We start from the raw sequence: 21313 nt of genomic DNA on the forward strand, positions 1-21313 counted from the left end.
TTATATAAGAGGGTGACAACGTGACGGGACAACAATGTGTGTGTAGGTAATGAGTAATTGAACTGCAGTCAGAAGTATTGTTGACGTTCGTTGATATAGCGTTTATTATAGCGCAACTATTGAAATTAAGTGTATTGTAAAGTTGTATTCGGAAAGAATAAACCAGTTTTATTAAGTAAGAACTTGTGTCGCTAAAGTTTCGTCAGAACGAAGTTACGGAACAATTAATTAACAAATGGAGACGTAACACAACTATTCAAGTCTAATGTAAGCATAATCAATTAGCTGAACAAAACTGATTAATGAGTCTAATGATTAATCACTTACCAAATTCCACTAATCATTCAGCTCTAACTTACAGGTATATCTAAAGTATAATTTAGAAACTAATCAAACCATGAGTTACACGGGTTATTTTTTTTCCTATGAAATATTTTAAGGCAACATTTACTCTTACCTAGGAGTATCACCCAACAAGGAAAGGCACCCATACAAAAAACACAGCACTCCTACCACTGAAGCGGGAATCAGCATATAAGTGTAAAATCCAAGCCAGGCAAAATACAGGCCTATCTTCACTCCAAAATATTCCCTGAAAACAAGTGAGAGGAACAAACACAGAAGTGATTTATATCAAACAAAACACAAAAGAATATCTATACAACATCGATTTTTATATACAATAACTAGTAATAGAAGGCAAAAAATCTTCCCACAAGAATAATTAAACAGGAGCTTACTTGGTTACACCTGACTAGCAAATAACGGGTTGAAGTGAGAACAGAGACATGTGGTATTCATAAGTCCAGTAGCTTAGTTGGTTACACCTGACTAGTAAATAATGGGTTGAAGTGAGAACAGAGACATGTGGTATTCATAAGTCCAGTAGCTTAGTTGGTTACACCTGACTAGTAAATAATGGGTTGAAGTGAGAACAGAGACATGTGGTATTCATAAGTCCAGTAGCTTAGTTAGTTATGTCAGACTAATGTGTAATGAATAAAAAAAAAAGAACCGAGACTCGTGGCATTCATAAATCCAGTAATAGGTTAGAATGAGAACTGATAGTTGTAATATTCATAAATCCAGTAGCTTAGTTGGTTACACCTGATTATTGAGAAAGAGGTCAAAATGATAATTGATACTTGTGGTATTCATAAGCCCTGTAGCTTAGTTTGCTAATAAGTCCAAATAGTGAATAATGGGTTGAAATGAGAGCTAAGACCTGTGGCATTCAAAATTCCATTACCTTACTTGGTTACAACACACTAATGAGTAATGGGTCAACATGAGAACTAAGACATGTGATATTCATAAACTCTGTTGCTTAGTTTGCTAATAAATCTGAGTAATGGAGCAACATGAGAACTAAGATGTGTGATACTCATAAACTCTGTTGCTTATTTGCTAATAAATCTGACTAATCTGAGTAATGGGGCAACATGAGAACTAAGACATGCGATATTCATAAACTCTGTTGCTTAGTTTGCTAATAAATCTGACTAATCTGAGTAATGGGGCAACATGAGAACTAAGACATGCGATATTCATAAACTCTGTTGCTTAGTTTGCTAATAAATCTGAATAATCTGAGTAATGGGTCAACATGAGAACTAAGACATGTGATATTCATAAACTCTGTTGCTTAGTTTGCTAATAAATCTGACTAATCTGAGTAATGGGTAAAAATCAGAACTGATACTTGTGATATTCATAAGCTCTGTTGCTTAGTTGGTTTTTTATATCTGAATGTTAAGTAATAGGTTCAAGTCTTCAATTTTCATTCTTCCAAAATATTTTTCCTGGTATACTACCATTCGTAGTTGAATATCTATTTTCTTGTTTTGTGCAAGTTTTAAGGAATCTATAAAGAACAATGAAAAATATTATTGGAGCTACCTTTATTTAGATTTTTGCCATATTTTTTTTAGAAATTGTTAGCTGAATGAAATTAATAAATCAGCAATATGTGAGAAAATTTTTCCTCGTACAGTGTTTATTCTAGGATTTTTCTCAAGTGGGCCAAATTCCCCACTTACTTTCAGAAAGTGAGCCATCCATGTAATGAAGTATCTGTGCCTTCGTGAGTCATAAAAGCATAATGTGATCAAGTAACATTTATTTGAAGAAACAGCAAAATTGAATCATTGCAATTTTTCATTTGTGTATGTACTGAAAATATAGTAAAATGTGGTATGTAAGCTAAATCTGACCGATTAATACACTTTCATTGAAACATCTGCGCATTCACTGACAAAACTTACACTGCAGTCATCTTCTCTGTGCCTTTTTTCCTTTATTTATTTCTATTTTGGCATCGTTTTGATGGAAAAATGTAACAGTTAGTTTGAAAATAAACCGCTTTTTGATTGTCTTCATACCTTTCATTTTTTCTGCCATTTATCAAGTGAATCTACCACAAAATCAAATGACTTCATAATGCAGCCAATCACGTTTCTTTGCGTATCCAAAACAGCAAATAACTATGCAGAAGTTTCCGGTTAGGATCGCGATCTATTGCTACAAAGTCATTCATAATACATTTTGAAGGGTGGGTGCACACAAAATATTAAAATGCATACTTCTATCTTTTTTTGTGTGAATTAATACTCAGGCAAAGTATGCATCCTAGAAGCAACGCTGTCCTATTTTAACTGACTATCCTTGTAGACAAATCTTGGTATTTGGAGTGATTTAATTTGAAATTCAACCAGTATAAGAAAATTGTCAACCCTGACTCTAAAAATGGCATGCAAATACAGAATGTTACTAAGATGATTACAATCTTTAAGTAATTCTCAAACTTTCAAACAGTGGTTTATCTCTTAAATAAATAAATTCTATACAGTTACTTGATTAATACTACTTACTTAATGTCATCAAGAGGTTGTTTTTTCCATACTGACCACACACCAGCCCAGTTGTTCATTAACCATGTCCGAGGAGCTTCGTCATTTGAAGAATTATATTCCCCCTAATAATATTACGGTGTAAATTATCAACATAACTATTAGTTTACTGCTACAAGAAATGAAATATTTCCAAGTATAATGACAACAAGGAGAATATTTTAAAATACGTTTTACTGGAAAAAAATATTGATAACAAACTACAGGAAAAACCCTATTACATAAATTCCTCAAGTCATAAACCTGAAATAACTGCAAAAATGACATCTTAAAATAATACACATTGACTATAGAAATACTTGTGGATAACACTTTTAATGTTTGAAAAACAGAGACAATAGTTGTGCAATATAACAACCATGAAAACTTGAACTTTCACAAGTACTTTATCAACAACAAGCACACTTGGAAAGGAGAATCCAATAAGTTAACTGACCTCATGTAAAGGAAAGGCGGCTTCATACACGTTATCGTTTATGAGCTTGTTTATTCCTGAAAACAACAGGAGAAAAACACACAGTATAAATATTTAAATATAGCAATAATAAATAAAATTATCTAAAGAACAATTGTAATGACACCAAATATTGGTACCACATATCATATGTAACATACCTAAGCACATATCTGTCATGTACTAAAGGTTGGCCATAATGATTAAGTTTTTGTTTAATTGGTTTAGGAAACCTATGTCTTTATTACTATTTATTAAAGATTTAATATTATGCCTGAGTTTTTATTTGTTGTTTTTTTTAGTGATATAAAGTATTATTACATTGTTATCATAATTTTCAGTTCTTTCCAGTGATACACTGCTGCTTCTTTGTGTACGAGTAATTGTGTTAATGTCCTTCTGATACACTGCTGCTTCTTTGTGTATGAGTAATTGTGTCAATGTCCTTCTGATACACTGCTGCTTCTTTGTGTACGAGTAATTGTGTCAATGTCCTTCTGATACACTACTGCTTCTTTGTGTACGAGTAATTGTGTCAATGTCCTTCTTACAAATTGGTGACTCCCCGAAAAAAGGCAAATATTCTGGAGAAGTATGAAAATCTCCAAATCCATTATTCCTTTTTTTATTTGACATTTGCAAAATGTAAATTTAGCTCGTCAATTCTTCCAGAAATGTTGATGTACAGTACATTACAGAAAGAAAATTAAATGTTTCAATGGTAGCTGTTCTTATGCCAAAACAAAAGACATTACAGGAAATTATTTTTCCGACTTACCAAATGCATAATCATCTTCCTTATTATTGCTGAAGCTTTTCCGCTTCAAAATAAAGTCCACAATTTGAGCTCGTTGGCCTGGGTTAAAGAAGTCTTCTTTCTTTGCTGGAACAGCAAATCTTTAACAGGACCAGTACAATTAATATTTACACAAGTATGAAATCAAAATATATAAACCAAATATTTTTAAAATTACTCATTATAAAAAATGAGAAGTCACACTTACAAAGTAATAAGATGTAGAACACATTAACTAACGAAGTATTACATTTATTAATAGGTATAGATGTAATACTATGATAACATTCTTCTTGCTGAAAATCTATATTGGGCCAGTAAAGGATGTTATGATTTAAATTATTAATCTTATTCTAATGTAATATTACAAACATTACTACACAGATCTCCTTGTCAATACAATTTGTTTGAAATGTTCAATATAGGAGCTGATAAACTGTACAGGTCAAACACAAAAGACAGGTCCCTTCTTAAATTTAGAACCTTCCTTACCAAATTTACAGCTGATGGCCTTACATAACATTATGACTACCATCCAAATGTGTCTAAATTATTAGTTTCTTGAACTGAATTGTGATTTGTTTCTCTGCAGTATTTATATATATATATATTCTTAAACCTAAAGTGTCATGTAACATCAAAAGTACCACTATTGAATCAGGTGCCAAGCAAAATATAAAACCACTGAAGGTTTTAATATTTTTACTAAAAGAATCAATAAATGTTTGTGTTTAGAAACATGAATTTGACATAAATGATTGTGACACAATATTATCTGATGCTTATTACTAAATGCCAAAATGGAAATCTGACATATACTTATGTTACAAATGCTTGTTCTTATGATATTGAATAATATATAAAACATTTTAACCATAGTTTTGCACTGACTGAACTACAAACACAGAAAACGATGATAATTAAAAACAAATGACCAGTAGATGTAAGAAAGACAACAATTTTTTTTCATATATTTCTATACATTAAAATCACAAATAATATTCAACTTTAAACTGATACACAATTAAAAACATTTTATTTAGGCCTATCTATGGCTTTCAAAAAGTTGACAACACAATAACATTAGTTTAGTAACTGTGCACACCAGTGAATACAGGGTGTATGTCAAATATCAGTTAACAGATTTAAAACTAAATTTCTTAGATAAAAAAATTACTGGTATCATAGATAGCAAGTTGGATATCTTCACAAGTACATCCAGGTTCTCAAAATGTACTATTGGAGCTGACTATAAATTATCTTTTATGTCATATGTTGTAAAATAAATGTAGCATTTTATTTTTAACATATGCACTGAAATTTACTCGGTTTGATAGAGCAATAATTTCGAAATCTTACCTTACACATTGTACTTCTATTAACAAATCAGTCGCTATCAATCTTTTTCTTTCAAAGTTGGTTGATTGAATAATACAAAGGACTGGAATTATCCATTCTATTAGATATTTGAATCATACTTTAAAACTCATATACAGCCTCTCTCTCTGGCCTGCTCCCATGGCTATTCTGAGCCATAAATATTGAGTGGAAGGGTTGGAACATACTGACCCTTAGCTCTCTTGCTATGAGTAGGTCAAAGTGCGAGTCACAATCTTTTTACAGATTTACATTCAAAGTTTAATCAATCTACATTATTACATACGTATACGAATAAACTTGGCATAAAAATACAGTTAATAAATTAAATTTTAATAATATGTAAGTTTTAACTTCGTAAGGAAATAGTTTTACAAAAATCTTCAAGGTCCCCCTAGTATGAAAATTGTGACATTTTTTCTCTAGGTCTTCATCCAATTTTAATATATTTATTACCCCTCTCTGAAGTACCAAATTTTATGTGTATTACTCATTATGATATAGATATTGCTAAGGCAAAAACTAATTTTTATAGCCTTCAGTCTTATTTGTTTATGAAGATATAAACTAAAAAATCAGACCAACTTGCCATACCCACCTGTTACATCCTCTCTCACAAATTTCCAATGACTCTTTCTCATGTTTTATACTATACCATTTATAAACACTAAAAAGATGAAGTTTTAATCAGCTGAGTGATATGTAATGCTATATTTTTTTCAATTTCGTTTTTAGTTTGATAGTTTATTTCCAGCAGCACAGTGAATTAATTTAAGCTCCTCTTCTCCTAGTTAGAGAGCCAGTTAAATCATAATAGTTATAGGACACTGTTTACTTTGTTCATGTTATTATTCTGTGTTTATAGGTGCATTATGTAAGTAATCATAAATTAATTAGTGTACTTTATAAAAAAAATGTAGGCTTAAATTTCATTGACAACCAACAGCAAAAAATAAGAGGTCAAAAGTAAGTACAGCTGGTCCTTGTTATTCATCGTGGATGCATTCCTGAGGGCTACAATGAACAATGGGCCCACTAACTCATTGACTTACATGTAATACATAGAAGATATGTCCAGATGACAAAACTGTTTCTATAATAAACCATTTGACATAATTTTACTTATTATTTTTACAATAATATCTTACAAAATGCATTAATGTACAGTAGAGTTACATCTAAAGCGTGATAGTGGGGCAGGCTGCCCCGCCACTTTTTTTATCTGCCCCGCTACTCTTTTCTACATATCCATTGACCAATCACTGCACCTTACTGCCTTTCTAATCCATTAATTGTAATTCATTAGGCACAAGTTGTTTATATATATAGAATAAATGGGTGATATAGGTATAGAAAACTCTCAACAGCGATAGTCTCGAAGCTGACTCCGTGTGGGAGGGGTGGAGAGTTACTGGGAAGAGAAGCAGTGAGCAATATCCTCCACCTTCTCCTCTTCAGGTATAGCTGCCTGTTTTTTAATAAAATAAGTGATAGTAAGTTGTCTTTTTTTTCTTTATAAATTTCTTGATAACAAGAGATTGCATCATGAATATTCCTTGCCATTACACTGCTGTGCTCTATGTCAGAGTCATTTTCAGAGGCGAGTTCCATTGCTTCATTGACCATATTAAAGATGTCTCAGAGCACTTTGCAGGTAAGAACTCTCTCTGGTGGAGCATCTTCAGCAGAATCACTTGCAGTCATGTCATCTTCTTTTGTCCGTCACTTTTAAAAATGTCTGCTTTATTTCACTACAGATCTCACCGTGGTTGGTAGGATTGACAAATCATGTGCAATATCCAACTCACCATCCTCAAAACTTTGTATAATTTTCAGCTTTTGCTCCAGTATCATCTTTATCTTCTTAGCCACTTAGCAACACTATCACTTGCTGGGTGCCTAGAGGCCATAATTAAGAAAGGATGTGCACTTTAACACAGTAAAAATGCAAAAATAGCTAAACCAACACAGAGCACAACAAAACTGGGTGAAAGTGTGGCCCAACTGTGATTGAAACAATAAAGAGACGTCATCTAATTCCTGCAAAGTTATCATGAAGTTAGACAAACTGTACAGGTACGTATTTCAATTATTGTGCAATTGTACAAGCTCTTCAAGTAGCTCCTCGTCTTTAATATCTTTACAATCCCTTCTAAATGTATGAATGTTAATGTAAATTACTCACTATAATATCTTCCTTGTTCAGGCAAAGCATAATTTTCATAGCTTTCAATCTTGTTCAGTTACAGAGCAATCAAATACAAAATCAGCCCCTCCTGCCACGCCCACCTTTCACATCCTCTCTTTCAGAAATTTCAGTTGAAGAAAAGTATTTTTAATCTTAAAATAAAAATAATTTTGCACTAAGAGCAGTGAACACTCTGGCTATATATATATATATTTATAAACAAATCATTAGTAAAAATTCTTAATTAAAATAGCTGATTTTTTGTGTAAAAAATGTTTACTGAAAGCTTGCAAAATTTCGTAAAGATACACAAAAATTAATGGTTACACGGTTGCTCACATTGACCAAACCCCATATAGAAAGTGTTAATCATATGAAACTCAACACTAGTTACTGGCTTGTGATGTATGCTTAGCAGATGATGTATACCCCTCACCACTACCCCTACAACTGAGATATTCAATTTGTATCTTTATATGTTAAACTCTTGCTAGGTGGGATATTTAGGAAAACTTTAAGATTCATTTTGTATTATAGGTTTGAATCCCTGTCCCTGAACATGCTTGCCCTTTCTACCATGGGGATGTTATAATGTGATGGTCAATCCCACCATTTGTTGTTAAAAGAGTAGCCCAATAATTAACAGTGGGTGGTGTAGACTAGCTGCCTTCTCTCTAGTATATCACTACTAAATTAGAAATGGCTAGCACAGATAGACCTTAAGTAGCTTTGCAAGATATTCAAAAGAAAACAAACTTTAAGAGATAATAAACACCGAACTTACACAACATCACCTGACTAAAGATAACAAAGACTTATAAGAAAAGAAACTTAGTGAGTTCAAACATGTGTACTTACAAGTCTTTCTTGTCTCTTCTGTATTCAGATGTATACTGTCGATTTATTGTTTTGTAACCTTGTTTTGATTTGATGGTAGGATACTTTGAACACTGTAAATCAGAAAATAAGAAATTTTTGAAGTTGATATGTAACATTAAAAATATTGGATTCCCCATAAATCCATCAAAAAGAATGGCCAATAGCACTGATACTTCATTTTAATTTTTTTATTAGTATATCACAAATACTGAAAATTGGGTACCAAGAAAAACAACAACACAAAAACAAGTAATTTTTGAAGCTGATGCATGGCATTAAAAATATTGGACTCCCAACAAATTCATGTAAAATTTATAATAAATTTACCACAACATAACTTGTCATCGGTGCAAAAATTTCTATTTTGAAAAACTGACATTATTCTTATAATAATGACAATTAAAAATATAATAAAATTGATTATATAGAAAATTTCTCAATGTCTCAAACGTTAGTTAAGGTTCAGTACAGCACAACTCATAATATATTATCTTTATTTTCAACAGACTTAACTTGATTATATTTTAATTAATGTATCAATATTCTTACTTACTATTTATAGTATAATTCTGTTATTTCACATTACTTTTTGATGTACTATCTGTACCGTCCTACTACTGGACATAACATTTAAATGGCCCAGCATGGCCAGATGGTTAGGGTGCTTGACTCGCAATCTGCGGGTCGCAGGTCTGAATCCCTGTCACTAAACATGCTCGCCCTTTCAACCACAGTGGTGTTATAACGTGACAGTCAATCCCACTATTTGTTGGTAAAAGAGTAACCCAAGAGTTGGCAGTGGGTGGTGATGATTAGCTGCCTTCCCTCTAGTTTTACACTGCTAAATAAGGAACGGCTAGTGCAGATAGCCCTCATGCGCAAAATTCATAAAAAAGAAACAAACATAACATTTAAGCAGTAACATCACAGAAATTTGTGTCAGATGTCCAGCTACTCTAGCATTACTTGTTGAAGTCATTTAATGGACTTTCAATGGTTACAAGACATTGTTGGGGAGGTATATATTTTCTCTATCGTGCCAGGATGGGTGCAATACACTTCAGGGGCAAAACTGCATTGCTGAATTAAGAAAAAAGAAAGAAAATAAACTTGTTGTAATTCTTCCAAATATTAAAAAAAAACGTACTTCAGAGTTGAAATTTACTCAATAAAAAAAGGTTTAATTCATTTTATGTATAAAAAAATCTTTATAATTGATATATCGATTTTGTGTTGATTTAAGTGCATTACAAATAAAATTATTGGTGTCTGTGAATTTCCCAAATTTCTTCTGATCATAGTATAGCAATTGTAGCTCCCTCAGAGGATAGTCATAATAGATTTCAACAAAATATTATTAAGTTGACCTTGTAAGTTGAATACAAGTGTAGTTTTATAATTTTTTTAGCCAATCATGGTTTCTCAACCTCTGTTCTCATCATGTGATGTAACAGCCTATATCTCAGCTTTCAGAAGTCATATGCTACTAATGAGCTAAGCACATCATGAAAGCTTTTTTTTCTGATATTTTCAACTGTAAAAGTAAAAAAAAAAAGGTTTACAGTTCAGCAAAAATTTCCATATAGACTGAAACAGAGTGATTAAAGCTTAGCTTGGTAATATGTTTTTAGACGAAATGATGTTTGTGAACAATATCCACTACAATTTCAGTTTGGATTATTTTTAAAGTTTTCATATAGTTTCATTCATAACTTTATACTTCATATAAATTATTACTTTGCAGTATGACAGAAAAAGAAATGTTTTATATGGAACTAAATGAGAAAGGCTTAGTTAAATCATTGTACCATAACAAAATTATAAGCAAATTGTCTTTTGTTTTAAAATATTAATTTTAATGTATAAGCTTTAAACTCATTTTCTTATACAGTTATATATATTTTGTTTTATATTTCAATCATTTTCTATGCCCATTCAAGCAGTTACTGGCCTAACTGAATGCGACTACTCAGAATCTATTAATATTTCACTTTACTAAATTACAAGAATGAGAAAATAGGAAATCATTTTTATGCTTCACATCCTTAGCAGTTTTTCACTGTAATCACTTCTTGTGCTGGATTCACAATGTATAGCTTCTTCAGACCAAAATGTAAATCCATGCATTTGTAAAAAATGAAATCTACTTTAACTAAATACAGTAATAGAATGATAACTTCAACTCTGACTAATAATGTCAGATATTTTGTTTCGGAAGGGTACAAAGGATAATAATACATTTTTGATCACATAGCATGAATATGCTTAACTTCTCTTAGATCAATTAATTTAATTTGTAAGTTTTCAGTTCAAACTTGCACACAGTTAAAAAAATAAGACAATTAAATGTTACATTTGACATACAGATCTAAAAGAATAATTACATCAATATTTATTTGTGATTATTATAATTAGTACTGTACAAGTTATTAGCACACAATATTAAATATTAAAACATCAGATTTATTTCTTTCATTCTGTTATAATATGCTAACACCTCTTTATAACACAATGAAGCAATCTCACATGCAAACTGAATAATAAGTTAACACTAAACAATTGGTGCTACTATAGTGTGCAGTCTTCAAATATATATACACTATAGCATGCAGTCTACACATCATACACTATCATTGTTACCACTTTAACTTTCATTTATTTGCAATTGGTGCCATTTATTATAAATAATGCTTTTAAACTAATAAAGTACAAAATGCCATTACATAACGTTTTGGGGGCAAATATTATCAGACTTAAATAAGTTCCAACAATCAAAATTAGCACAATTATAATATAAATTTAATGTATTCTTTTGGAACACACAACTTATTTAATTATTATTATTTACTGAAGAAAAACATGGATAGATATAAATTATTTAGCAAGAAATTATGTTTTAGTGAATCATTAAAATGGTGATGATGATAGTATCTGTGGAGACTGTGCGCTATAGTGTAAATATCTTTGTAGATCACATGCTATAGTGGCACCAAACCATCTTACCTCCTTCAACGGCATTTTCATCTTTATTATTTCAGCATATCGAGTTAAAACTTCCCATGGGGCATGGATTTTCACAAAGCTTACACCCATTTCACCCTATTTAAACATAAAAATAAGAAACAGCATTTTTGAGGTTTTTCTTATGAATTCTCGATACAAATGGTATTGTAATTAAAAAATAAACAATTTAATATATATATATATTACACAGAATTAAAAAATTTTCACTTATTTTAAGACATTAGCCTGAAAAGAAGTTTTTTTTCCAGTTAACATGTAGTTAACCACACACATACTATACAACAGTATGTTTTTCACTTATTTTACCACTTTACCACATGCTGGATTTAACATGTTTTTTGAAATCACCCGTAGAGGGTGCCACAAGGAGAAAAGTTAAATGCACTAATCACCACAAAACATACCTCCTTTTAGCCTTTTACACATTGTTATAATCTTCTTGAATAACGTATGACACTGCTGCACATTATACATGTAATTACCTTAAATCATAATGTCAGTTCTGGTTCTATATTTTGATACATTAAGGAACCGATTAAACAAAATATTAATATCACAGTTCATATAGTAAAAGCTCTTTCTGGTGTAGTTTTTACATCATTTTTTGTTTGTTTTAGAGCAAAGCCACATTCGGGCTATCTCCTGTGTCTACCATGGGAACTCGAGACTCAGATTTTATCGTTGTAAATCCATAAACTTATTGGTGTCCCACCAGGGAGATAAAGTATGATGTATGAATGATGCATAATATCGTAAGCATTTTTATCAAATATTATTAGTTTAAAACCTATGTCTGGGCAAAAAAAATAATTTCTACACCATATGGAGTATAAACTACTTAATATATGGATTTAAGCCTAAATCTCCCAAGCCTAATGAGCCTTCTCAGCTGGAATTATAACTAAAATTACATATAAAAACAGATGTACCCAACTCATCACATAATCATTTTTAATTTTTTTATAATACATTATACTACTAGATGGACCATATATTAAATTAGTTACATCATTTATTAATCTATGTACATAGCTTGCTTTGATCTAAAGTAATTGATAAAAACAGATGTTATACTAATAATTATACCACTAGCTATATAATAAATTAACTCTTGAAAATAATACCATTTTTTTCTGTTGAGATTTTTTCTTACTACTAGTAGTTTGTTAATATATATATATGATGGACTAATTAAAGTTAACAACTAGAGAAAAGTAATATTTTTGTAGTGCAAATAGAAAAAAGTTTCAAACAAGACACATTAAATAACAGCAATGAAAGATTCAGTAAAATAATAACTTTGGAAATAAGAAAAAATTTTGAAGAGTTGCATACATTGGGAATATTAGCTTAAATTAAGCTATAATTTCTTCTAATAAATATTATGTTTTATACATTATTTTCTTCTGCAAAACAAACACCTGAATAATTCATCACAAAATAACATATTTAATGGAAAAGAACAAGGTTTACCTTATCAACATGTTCCAGTTCTAAACCTTCATCCTTCAAGTTTTGTTCAAACACTTGCCCCATTTCACAATCTTTTCCTGACGAAGGCTTATAAACCAACACAAAGTCGATTCGACGACGTTCATCATCAAAAAAACAAAGAGCATTTCTGAATCATATAATTACAAAATCTTTTAATTATTGCTGGGTTGTTACTTTATTGAAACAAAATCATTATTGGTTAGTTTGATTGTTTTATTTTTTTGTTCACAAAGAAAATAATTTGATAAAAACACAGTAAATACTTTATCTTATTTTTCATCAAAAGCAAGTCTTATTAATTATTATTATACTCCCAAAGAGTATATAAACATGTATATCAAAATACCCTAGTGACAATTCCCATACATGTAAAGTTTACATGTGTTATATAAATAATGGAGAGGTTTTCTTTCCACAGGGCACCAGGAAGCTTCCCCTAAACCACCTCCCTAAAAAACATATTTTGCAAATTTAAAAGTTTTACTTCTAAATGATAACTTTTAGCATGAAAAAAAACTAGATGCCCTTAAAACAATACCATTTTAGAGATATTTGTAAAAAGATCTTTAGGGATAAAACCAGATCGTGTTTATAGACATAGCATGCCTTTAGCACCTGAATGCCCTGCACCACGTAACTCACTAAATAAGATCCTTCTCCTCAAGAAAAAATTCTGAAAGAAAACTGTGGTAAAATTTACAGAATAATTAATGCTTGGGACAAAAAAAAGGGCATTTAATTTAAATGACTGAAATAAAAAAATTACATTAAACTTGTAATATCATATCCCTTGATAAAAAAAAAGATATACACAAAGGAACACAGAAAACATTTAGACAAATTAAATACTTATACTATTAATTAAGTATGCAAAAAATAATGTCAAAATTATTCTGTTATTGTATCTATACAAACATAACCTGCTACGAAGAATCAAGCAGACTTTAGTGTATCTAAGACAAATTTTTCCACTAGTCAATATCTCAATCATTGAACTACATAATTCAGATGACAGTTTTACGTGTAAATAAAAAAATTTAAGATTTTTGTAAATCTTCCTTTACAGCTTTTAAAATAGAAGAAACTTGCATATTTGTTGATGTTTTTACGTAAAAATATAGCAATTTGTTCTGTAACAATAAAACTGGAAATGTGCTAATAAGCATGCATATTATGTAATGAATAATAGACATTCATAAATTCTTATGAACTGTTAAATTTACCTCATCATCCAAGCTTCGTACATCTCCATTATGAGAAGACTTCCTACGTAACGACACTTCAGTAGATTTCATGGCCTTGTCACTGAGAACTGAATCAACATTTGTTTGAGAATGGATACCTTCAGCACTTTGATAAACACTCAACTCTGATGCTGCCTTAAAACTTTAAAAAATGATACCTGTTTTTATTTTTTCTTTCAAGTCTTTAAATATATACTTCATTGAAATATTTGTAAGATTGGTGGCATATTAATTGCTAGCAGGTTAACCCATAGTGGCTCAGTTACTGACTCGTAAATTGAAATGCTCAATTATTTAATATTCATATCTTTGACATTTTCTAATCTATGTGATTATTTCTGGCGAGATATCAGAATAGTTATTTTTTTAATCCAAAATGTCACTAATATCAGATGAAGCAGCTGCATGTGAGTGAAATAAACTGGATCATACTATCAGCACTCAGTGTTGTCTTTTTCCTAGATATGATGGGAACAGGTGAAGTGTTCCAAATGTCTGACTGTGAAGAAATTGTTGAGACTTAACTGTATGTGTAGACTGGTTAACCTATCCCGAGGTTTAATGTTTTTATATATTACTATTCTTTATTTCTAACTTTGTAACACTGTAGAAGAAGTCATTGCAATGAACACAGATATATAAATTTACAATGTGTAGCAATTTAATCATTATAGTGAAGGAAAAAAAAGGTTGGGATAGTTCATTTTTTGTGTTCACCTGGTGTTACTACGTAAAAACATTTACACCCACGAAGCCATAGCAGCTGTTACCAACATCCTATACGTAAAGATAAAACACCAACATTTTTCTTTCTTTCCAAAAATATGTCCCTATCAGTAATAAAACAAAAAAAAAGACCTAAAATTTTTCTTTCACTCTTTCCATTTGTGAAATTGGACAGAAAAAACAGAAGTATGAAATATTTCATAATAATGACATTTAATTTTATACATATTCATGTAACATTTCATACATACAATCATAAAATGATTATTCTACACGGCTCTCAAATAGCCTTATTGTACTTTACGTGGGACTAACACAGCAGAAACTTTGGACTACCAATTAAAAAAAGGGGGGGAATCCTTGCTATCCACATTATAATTTGCATGAAAATGCATTAATTTAATTCAAGGGATTGTAAGGTAGTCTCACAAAGAACACACAAGGGGATATGTGTTCAAGGTTTTCAAATTCTGAATTTAAGACAGGAGAAGTAAAGAAAAAATATATATACGCTAGATGTCAAAACAACTGAAGAAATTATGTACTGCTACATAACTTGGAAATTATGCCATAATAGTACAAAAAAAATAAATAACAGTTTTCATTTATAACTATGACAAACTCTTACGTACCAGTACCTGTGTATTACAAAAGATTTGAAATCCAATCTATCTTTTGACTTACTACTTATCACCGAGTTATACCAGTTTCAGAGAATTCCACCCCTGATTATGAACTCTGGATAAAGGCAACTTAACAAGGGTTAGAATTCCTCAAAACTGGTATAACTCAACAAGTGTTAAATCAAATGATAGATTGAGGTTCACATTTATTAGTTATTATTTTAAACAGTTTCTTTTCAATATAATTCAGAATATTAATGTTACACATTTTTGAAATTCCTATATAAATACAGGATCAGTATGTGAGTAAAAGACATCTCAAAACACCACACATAAATGATAAAAGACATGCTTACGCTACTAATCTATTTTTATGAAATTCCCAAAGATCTAAAAAAGAAGATAAAAACAACTTGTGGAATAGATATACCTAAATAGAAACAGAATAAATGTATAATATTAAGTCAAACTATTAAATATGTACGTAAAATGACAAGAAAGATTTGTGCCACTGCAATACTGAAAAAAAAAGTTTCCTTCGATACTTATACTGAAATATGTAATATCCTCATTAAGTACTTACACGCTGAAAATCTTTGTTTGTTTCACTATTAGGCACTCCCCTGCTCGTTTTCTTAAGCTTGAACAGCCAATCTGGACAACCAAATGTGACATTCACGGTAATATTAAAACACACTACACTTGCTAAGTATAACCATATCTTACTTAAAGAAGTTACACAAAGTTAGCTCTTAAATTTTTCAAGATATATAAATCTATCATTGCAAAGTTCAAGTTTTATCCAGGTACTCAATCAATATCTACATGTACAATCGCAACAACTGTTTGCTTTTAACTTGATAAAATCTTGGTAACTATCTGTATCCAATAAGCATTTTGATAAGAAATATTACAAACATTAATGTTCCTTTTGTTAAAAAGTTACATATACAAATTTTTTAAAAGAAGTCTTTGATTTATTTTGTGTGAAAATTTGGGGGGGTAAATATAATATCGTATTAGCGAAAATTATTATAATTTAAAAAACAAAAAATATTTACAAGAGGGCATTCTTTCATAATTCCTTTAGACCTACAATTTGTGTAAGGAGGCTTTATCTTGGTCTCAAATTAACTGCATACAAAGCCCTGTATCAGGGGTTTTCTTTCCACAGGGCAGAGGGAAGCTTCCACCAAAACTCAACTCTCGTTACATTTTTTGCAAATTTATGGGTTTCATTTCTAGATTATAACTTTTAATGTGAAGTGGCTTGTTACTAATAAAACTGTAGCATTTAAGACATACTTGTAAAAAAAACACGTTGGGGAATACAACCAGACCACGTTTAAAGCCATATTGTCACTTCTACACCTGAATGACCCATATCAAACTAGTCACTAAATAAAATACTTTTTCCTAAGAAAAACTTCTACTTATGCCATCAAAGAGGTTAAAGTAAATGCTTACTTATTTATTGTGCACAAAAGCTTGCTGATACAGATACCTATATAATGACTTCCCATACTATTTCATGCAATTAGAACTACTAGAATCCTCATGAATCAGATGTTTAAAGTTTGGGAGAATTAAATAATCTGTCTATTGGTGGTCTGTCTGAATGGTGAATTAAAAAAATTGGAATTGCAAACTTAAAGACAAGAGGTACTAATTTTATAGTTTGGATACCTAGATCACAACTTTTATTATTGGCAAACTTTGCAAAATTATGTTGTTTTATATCAAACAGCTTCAAACCATAAGAAAAAGTTCAATTATTATTATTATTATATATATTGACATAAAACCAAATTTTCACAAGCTTTGATGATGACGGGGTTCCTACACCTATGCAGAAATTAAATTTCATGATTTTTCTATGAACTTTTCAATAACCATTTTTAGAAATAAAAGGATGATTTCATGTGGGTTTCACAAGAAATTACACCTGGTGTACACGTTTTCAAATGTAACTATTATACAAATATTGGTAAATAATGTTTTATATGATAAAAAGGCAGTAATATTTTTATTACTAATCTATCAGTGTTCAAATGTAACCGAATTATTTGCAAATAAAAAAGTTAAGATGTTTCAGCATTTCTTGTTTAATAGTTTCTACTCAGTATTCACTGCGAGAGCCTCCAAAGATTCTTCCTTCTCTCTTACAGCTTACCTCAGAGAATTGACCACTGTGAGGAGGTTAAAGTTCTTTCCTTGTCACCTTCCTCAAAGTTTTTATCAATTGATGAAAGGAGCTGCTTAATGTCACACTCAAGTCTGATCTTCTTATGTTGGGATCTTTAGTTCCAATTCATATTCTTCAACCTTTTTCTTGTCACCTTTCTGTGACCTCTGCTTTCTAGTCTTCTTTTCGAAGTATGTCCTATACCCTTATCTTCCATTTCCATCAAAGGTGCGCATTGCAGAGACATCAGGAGAAGCTCTTTTTACTGCCTGAGAATAGTGTCACAGTCCCGTTCTTCCTCTCTGTCATTATTTACCTGATGTTTTAGACAATATGAAAACATACCAGCACTGGATGATGCATTTAACAACATTTCAGATTCAAACAGCTCATGTTCCTTACCAAGCTACAAGTTAAGAGAGAACTCTCAACAATTTTCACAACTATAATATTGTGGAAATTCCTTCATTAAAGTCTAAAGCCTAGCAAATGTTTATGATTAATTCTAGAAGTCCATTTAAATCATTAAGGGCTTTCTTTGTAAGAAAACCAGTATTAAGTTTAGAAGATTCCTTTAAAATCTTTTTATCTGTAAAATCCAGGCTCGCAATGTTTTATGGTCATTCTGAAATGCTAGATCTTTCCAACAATCCCTGACAAAATCTGCAGCTATCAAAGGAAACACTGATTATTATACTAGAATTCTCCAAGGGGAAAAAACTTTGCTTTGAGGATGAAGAGATAGGAACTAACAGCTTCATGAATACTGTTATAAGACTTTAATTTAGGCAAATTTTTTCCAACACCCACATACATTATAAGTTAAGGTAACAGGAACAAGCACTTTTCTACAATACTGATTTCTCTAGCCATCAGCACTTACAAAATTTTTGTAAAAAGTCCAGGCATCCAGTCTCACTTTTGAAGTCATCACTTCTTGCTGGATAATCTTTTAAAAAATAGCACAAATTTACCAGAGTTTCTTCAAATTTCCAATCAGTTGCTTTACACCCATTTCTAAAACCATTGTGAGTTGTGTGTAAAATCAAAAGATCCAAGTTGCAACAGGTGTCATTTTGGATTAAGTTTGTTAGCTGCAGTTGATAACATTTCATGTAATATCCAATTAAATAAACATTTGGGCCACCCATGGATAACTGGAACAGATTCTTAGAACCAAGGTTTGTTATGACAATAAATAGATCAATGGCAGTAGCATGGCCTAAGAACACTGATTTGATTTATCTTTTGTGGATAGTGTTTCATCCTAGAAGTAAGCATGAATGTCACATCTTGGGGGATTTGTTCATGCTTTCACGAAACAAAAGAATATACCCATTAGACTTCTGGATTTTCTGCTTCAGTATGGAAGTGAAATAAGGAGCTAACCCATATATGGCTAAGTAGGATGTTTTATTTTCCACACATGAAAACCTCGGGGCAATTTAACAGGCAGGGAACACACTCTTGAATAGTTCTGTGATATTTTCACTTGAATGAAATGAACCACTACAGTCCATATTTCTCAGAATTCATTAAAAAATGTTTGATTTTAAAACATCAGTGGAGGAAACAAATGACAAGATACTGGAAAATGAACTGATGGCAATCACAATGGTAGTTTGTTTGTTTTTTAAGATGGGTGGTTTCCATTCATGTGGTTTGAAAAAGGTATAGATAGTAGTATTGTTGTTTGCTTGATGTTGTCTTCATGTTTCTTGCTTATCATGTTCCCTCCCATGTTGCTGATGTCAAATGAACTTTGGCATGCTTTACATCTGGCTTTTCTAGCGTGTGAATCCCTTTCCAACCATTTTTGGTAATTTTGATTTAAAAACCAGCTTGTTTTAAAACTATTACAAGCTCAGCATTATCAAAACCTGCAGAGGGATGGAAATAAAAATTAAATTTAGAATATAACAATGTTCATTTTATTATTATATATTGGTCTTTTAACATTATATTCAATACTCTTAATGTAGTATTAGTAAATTATTATGTAATGCTATTACCTTTAAAAATTTCGTAAATTTATTACATAATCTTTATCATAAGATTTCTATTGAGATTTATTATATTAACTATTGTTATTTATTTATTGAGAATCCTTATTTTCATTATAAATATAATACAAATGTATTAGTATGTATCGTATGTTACTGTTAGTATTATTCTTTGGACATGTGAAGCCCGTTCTACTCTAGCATGATTCCTAGAATTTCTGAAAATTCTTTGCTACGAACAAATAGATCTAAGCCTAGTTGTTAGCACTAGGCCTAGGTCTAATTTATTCTAGCGTTACATTTCGTTATACTGCTATATCCTTATGCAAGTTATGGCAAGAGCGTGATACATCTTCATCCAACTTTTATTGAAGTAATATAATGTTAAGAATCGCACCAAAACATTTTTCTTTGATCTTTTATTAGGTCTGCAGCGTAACTAAAATTGTATACGAATTTGGGAAATATCAAAAATATACTGCTATCTTCGCTTATCGCAAAATCAGGTTTTTTGCTCACCAGCGTATTCGCGGCACTCACCTCATGTTTTACTTAGACAGTAACTGCAAACAAAAAATCCAAAATAACGCAGGGTCTAGTTATATATGTTAGTTATCCAGTGGTGCTAAACCAAAGATGGATCAACATGTATGACATAAGTCCATAGGAATTTTATTCATAACGCCGATATGCATAGGCAAACTGCGATAGATAAGAATGTGGTGAAAAATGTACAATTTATTATTACATCCATATGAGAATCCTGCAAATATAACTGAGCGTAGACTTCAAGTCCAAATAATATTTCTTCTTCTTTGTTATTTATGCATTTACTTATAAGTTATAGATACATGATAGCCTAAAGGAAAATTGGCTGATTATACTGAAAATCAGTGGCACTAATACTGATGAAGACCTCTAAGTCAAGTATTGAATACGTTTTCTATTTAATCTTGGGATATTAAATTTGACAATAAAGCTATACCTAGATCTGTTACTATTAAATCTAATTGCTAAATGTACAACTTGGCCTGCCTCATATTTATAGCACACACGAACAATTAGGCCTAGGCCTAACATTAACAGACTAGCCCTTTAGTACTAAATGTTAAGCCTATACTTATTTGTACAGACTTAATTGAGTGCCCACAATCGTCTCGATTTAATCATTTTTACTGTGATATAACGTAGATCTAAATCTAGAGACGAGATCTAGATCTACTTAACACATTAGGCCTAAGTAATAACATTATACATGTTAGACCCTAACATTAGTCGTGTTACTGTTAGTGTACGATTCACAGGAATTATTTAACTTTAATATCTAGCCTACGCATACGTACCTAGAAGCCTTGGGCTATAGAATATAACATATTATACAAAATTGTAACTTCTTGATACAAATATTAGT

General features: G+C 30.9%; 1 protein-coding gene across 1 annotated transcript in view; it reads right to left on the reverse strand.

The window, feature by feature from the left end:
* LOC106470909 (anoctamin-1-like) overlaps nt 1-19776 on the reverse strand; it is a 37503-nt gene extending 17727 nt beyond the window's left edge. Inside the window, exons 1-10 of the mRNA XM_022399543.1 lie at nt 17888-19776; nt 16298-16368; nt 14345-14433; nt 13101-13248; nt 11607-11702; nt 8583-8674; nt 4142-4260; nt 3346-3401; nt 2871-2974; nt 458-592 (exon numbers count right to left, since the gene is read on the reverse strand). Of these exons, the coding sequence (XP_022255251.1) occupies nt 458-592; nt 2871-2974; nt 3346-3401; nt 4142-4260; nt 8583-8674; nt 11607-11702; nt 13101-13248; nt 14345-14373 (779 nt within the window). The 5' untranslated portion in view covers nt 14374-14433; nt 16298-16368; nt 17888-19776. The remainder of the gene's footprint in view (nt 1-457; nt 593-2870; nt 2975-3345; nt 3402-4141; nt 4261-8582; nt 8675-11606; nt 11703-13100; nt 13249-14344; nt 14434-16297; nt 16369-17887) is intronic.
* Nucleotides 19777-21313: the final 1537 nt, after the last annotated feature.

The sequence above is a fragment of the Limulus polyphemus genome, unplaced genomic scaffold (assembly GCF_000517525.1).
Source record: "Limulus polyphemus unplaced genomic scaffold, Limulus_polyphemus-2.1.2 Scaffold4285, whole genome shotgun sequence".
NCBI lineage: Eukaryota > Metazoa > Arthropoda > Merostomata > Xiphosura > Limulidae > Limulus > Limulus polyphemus.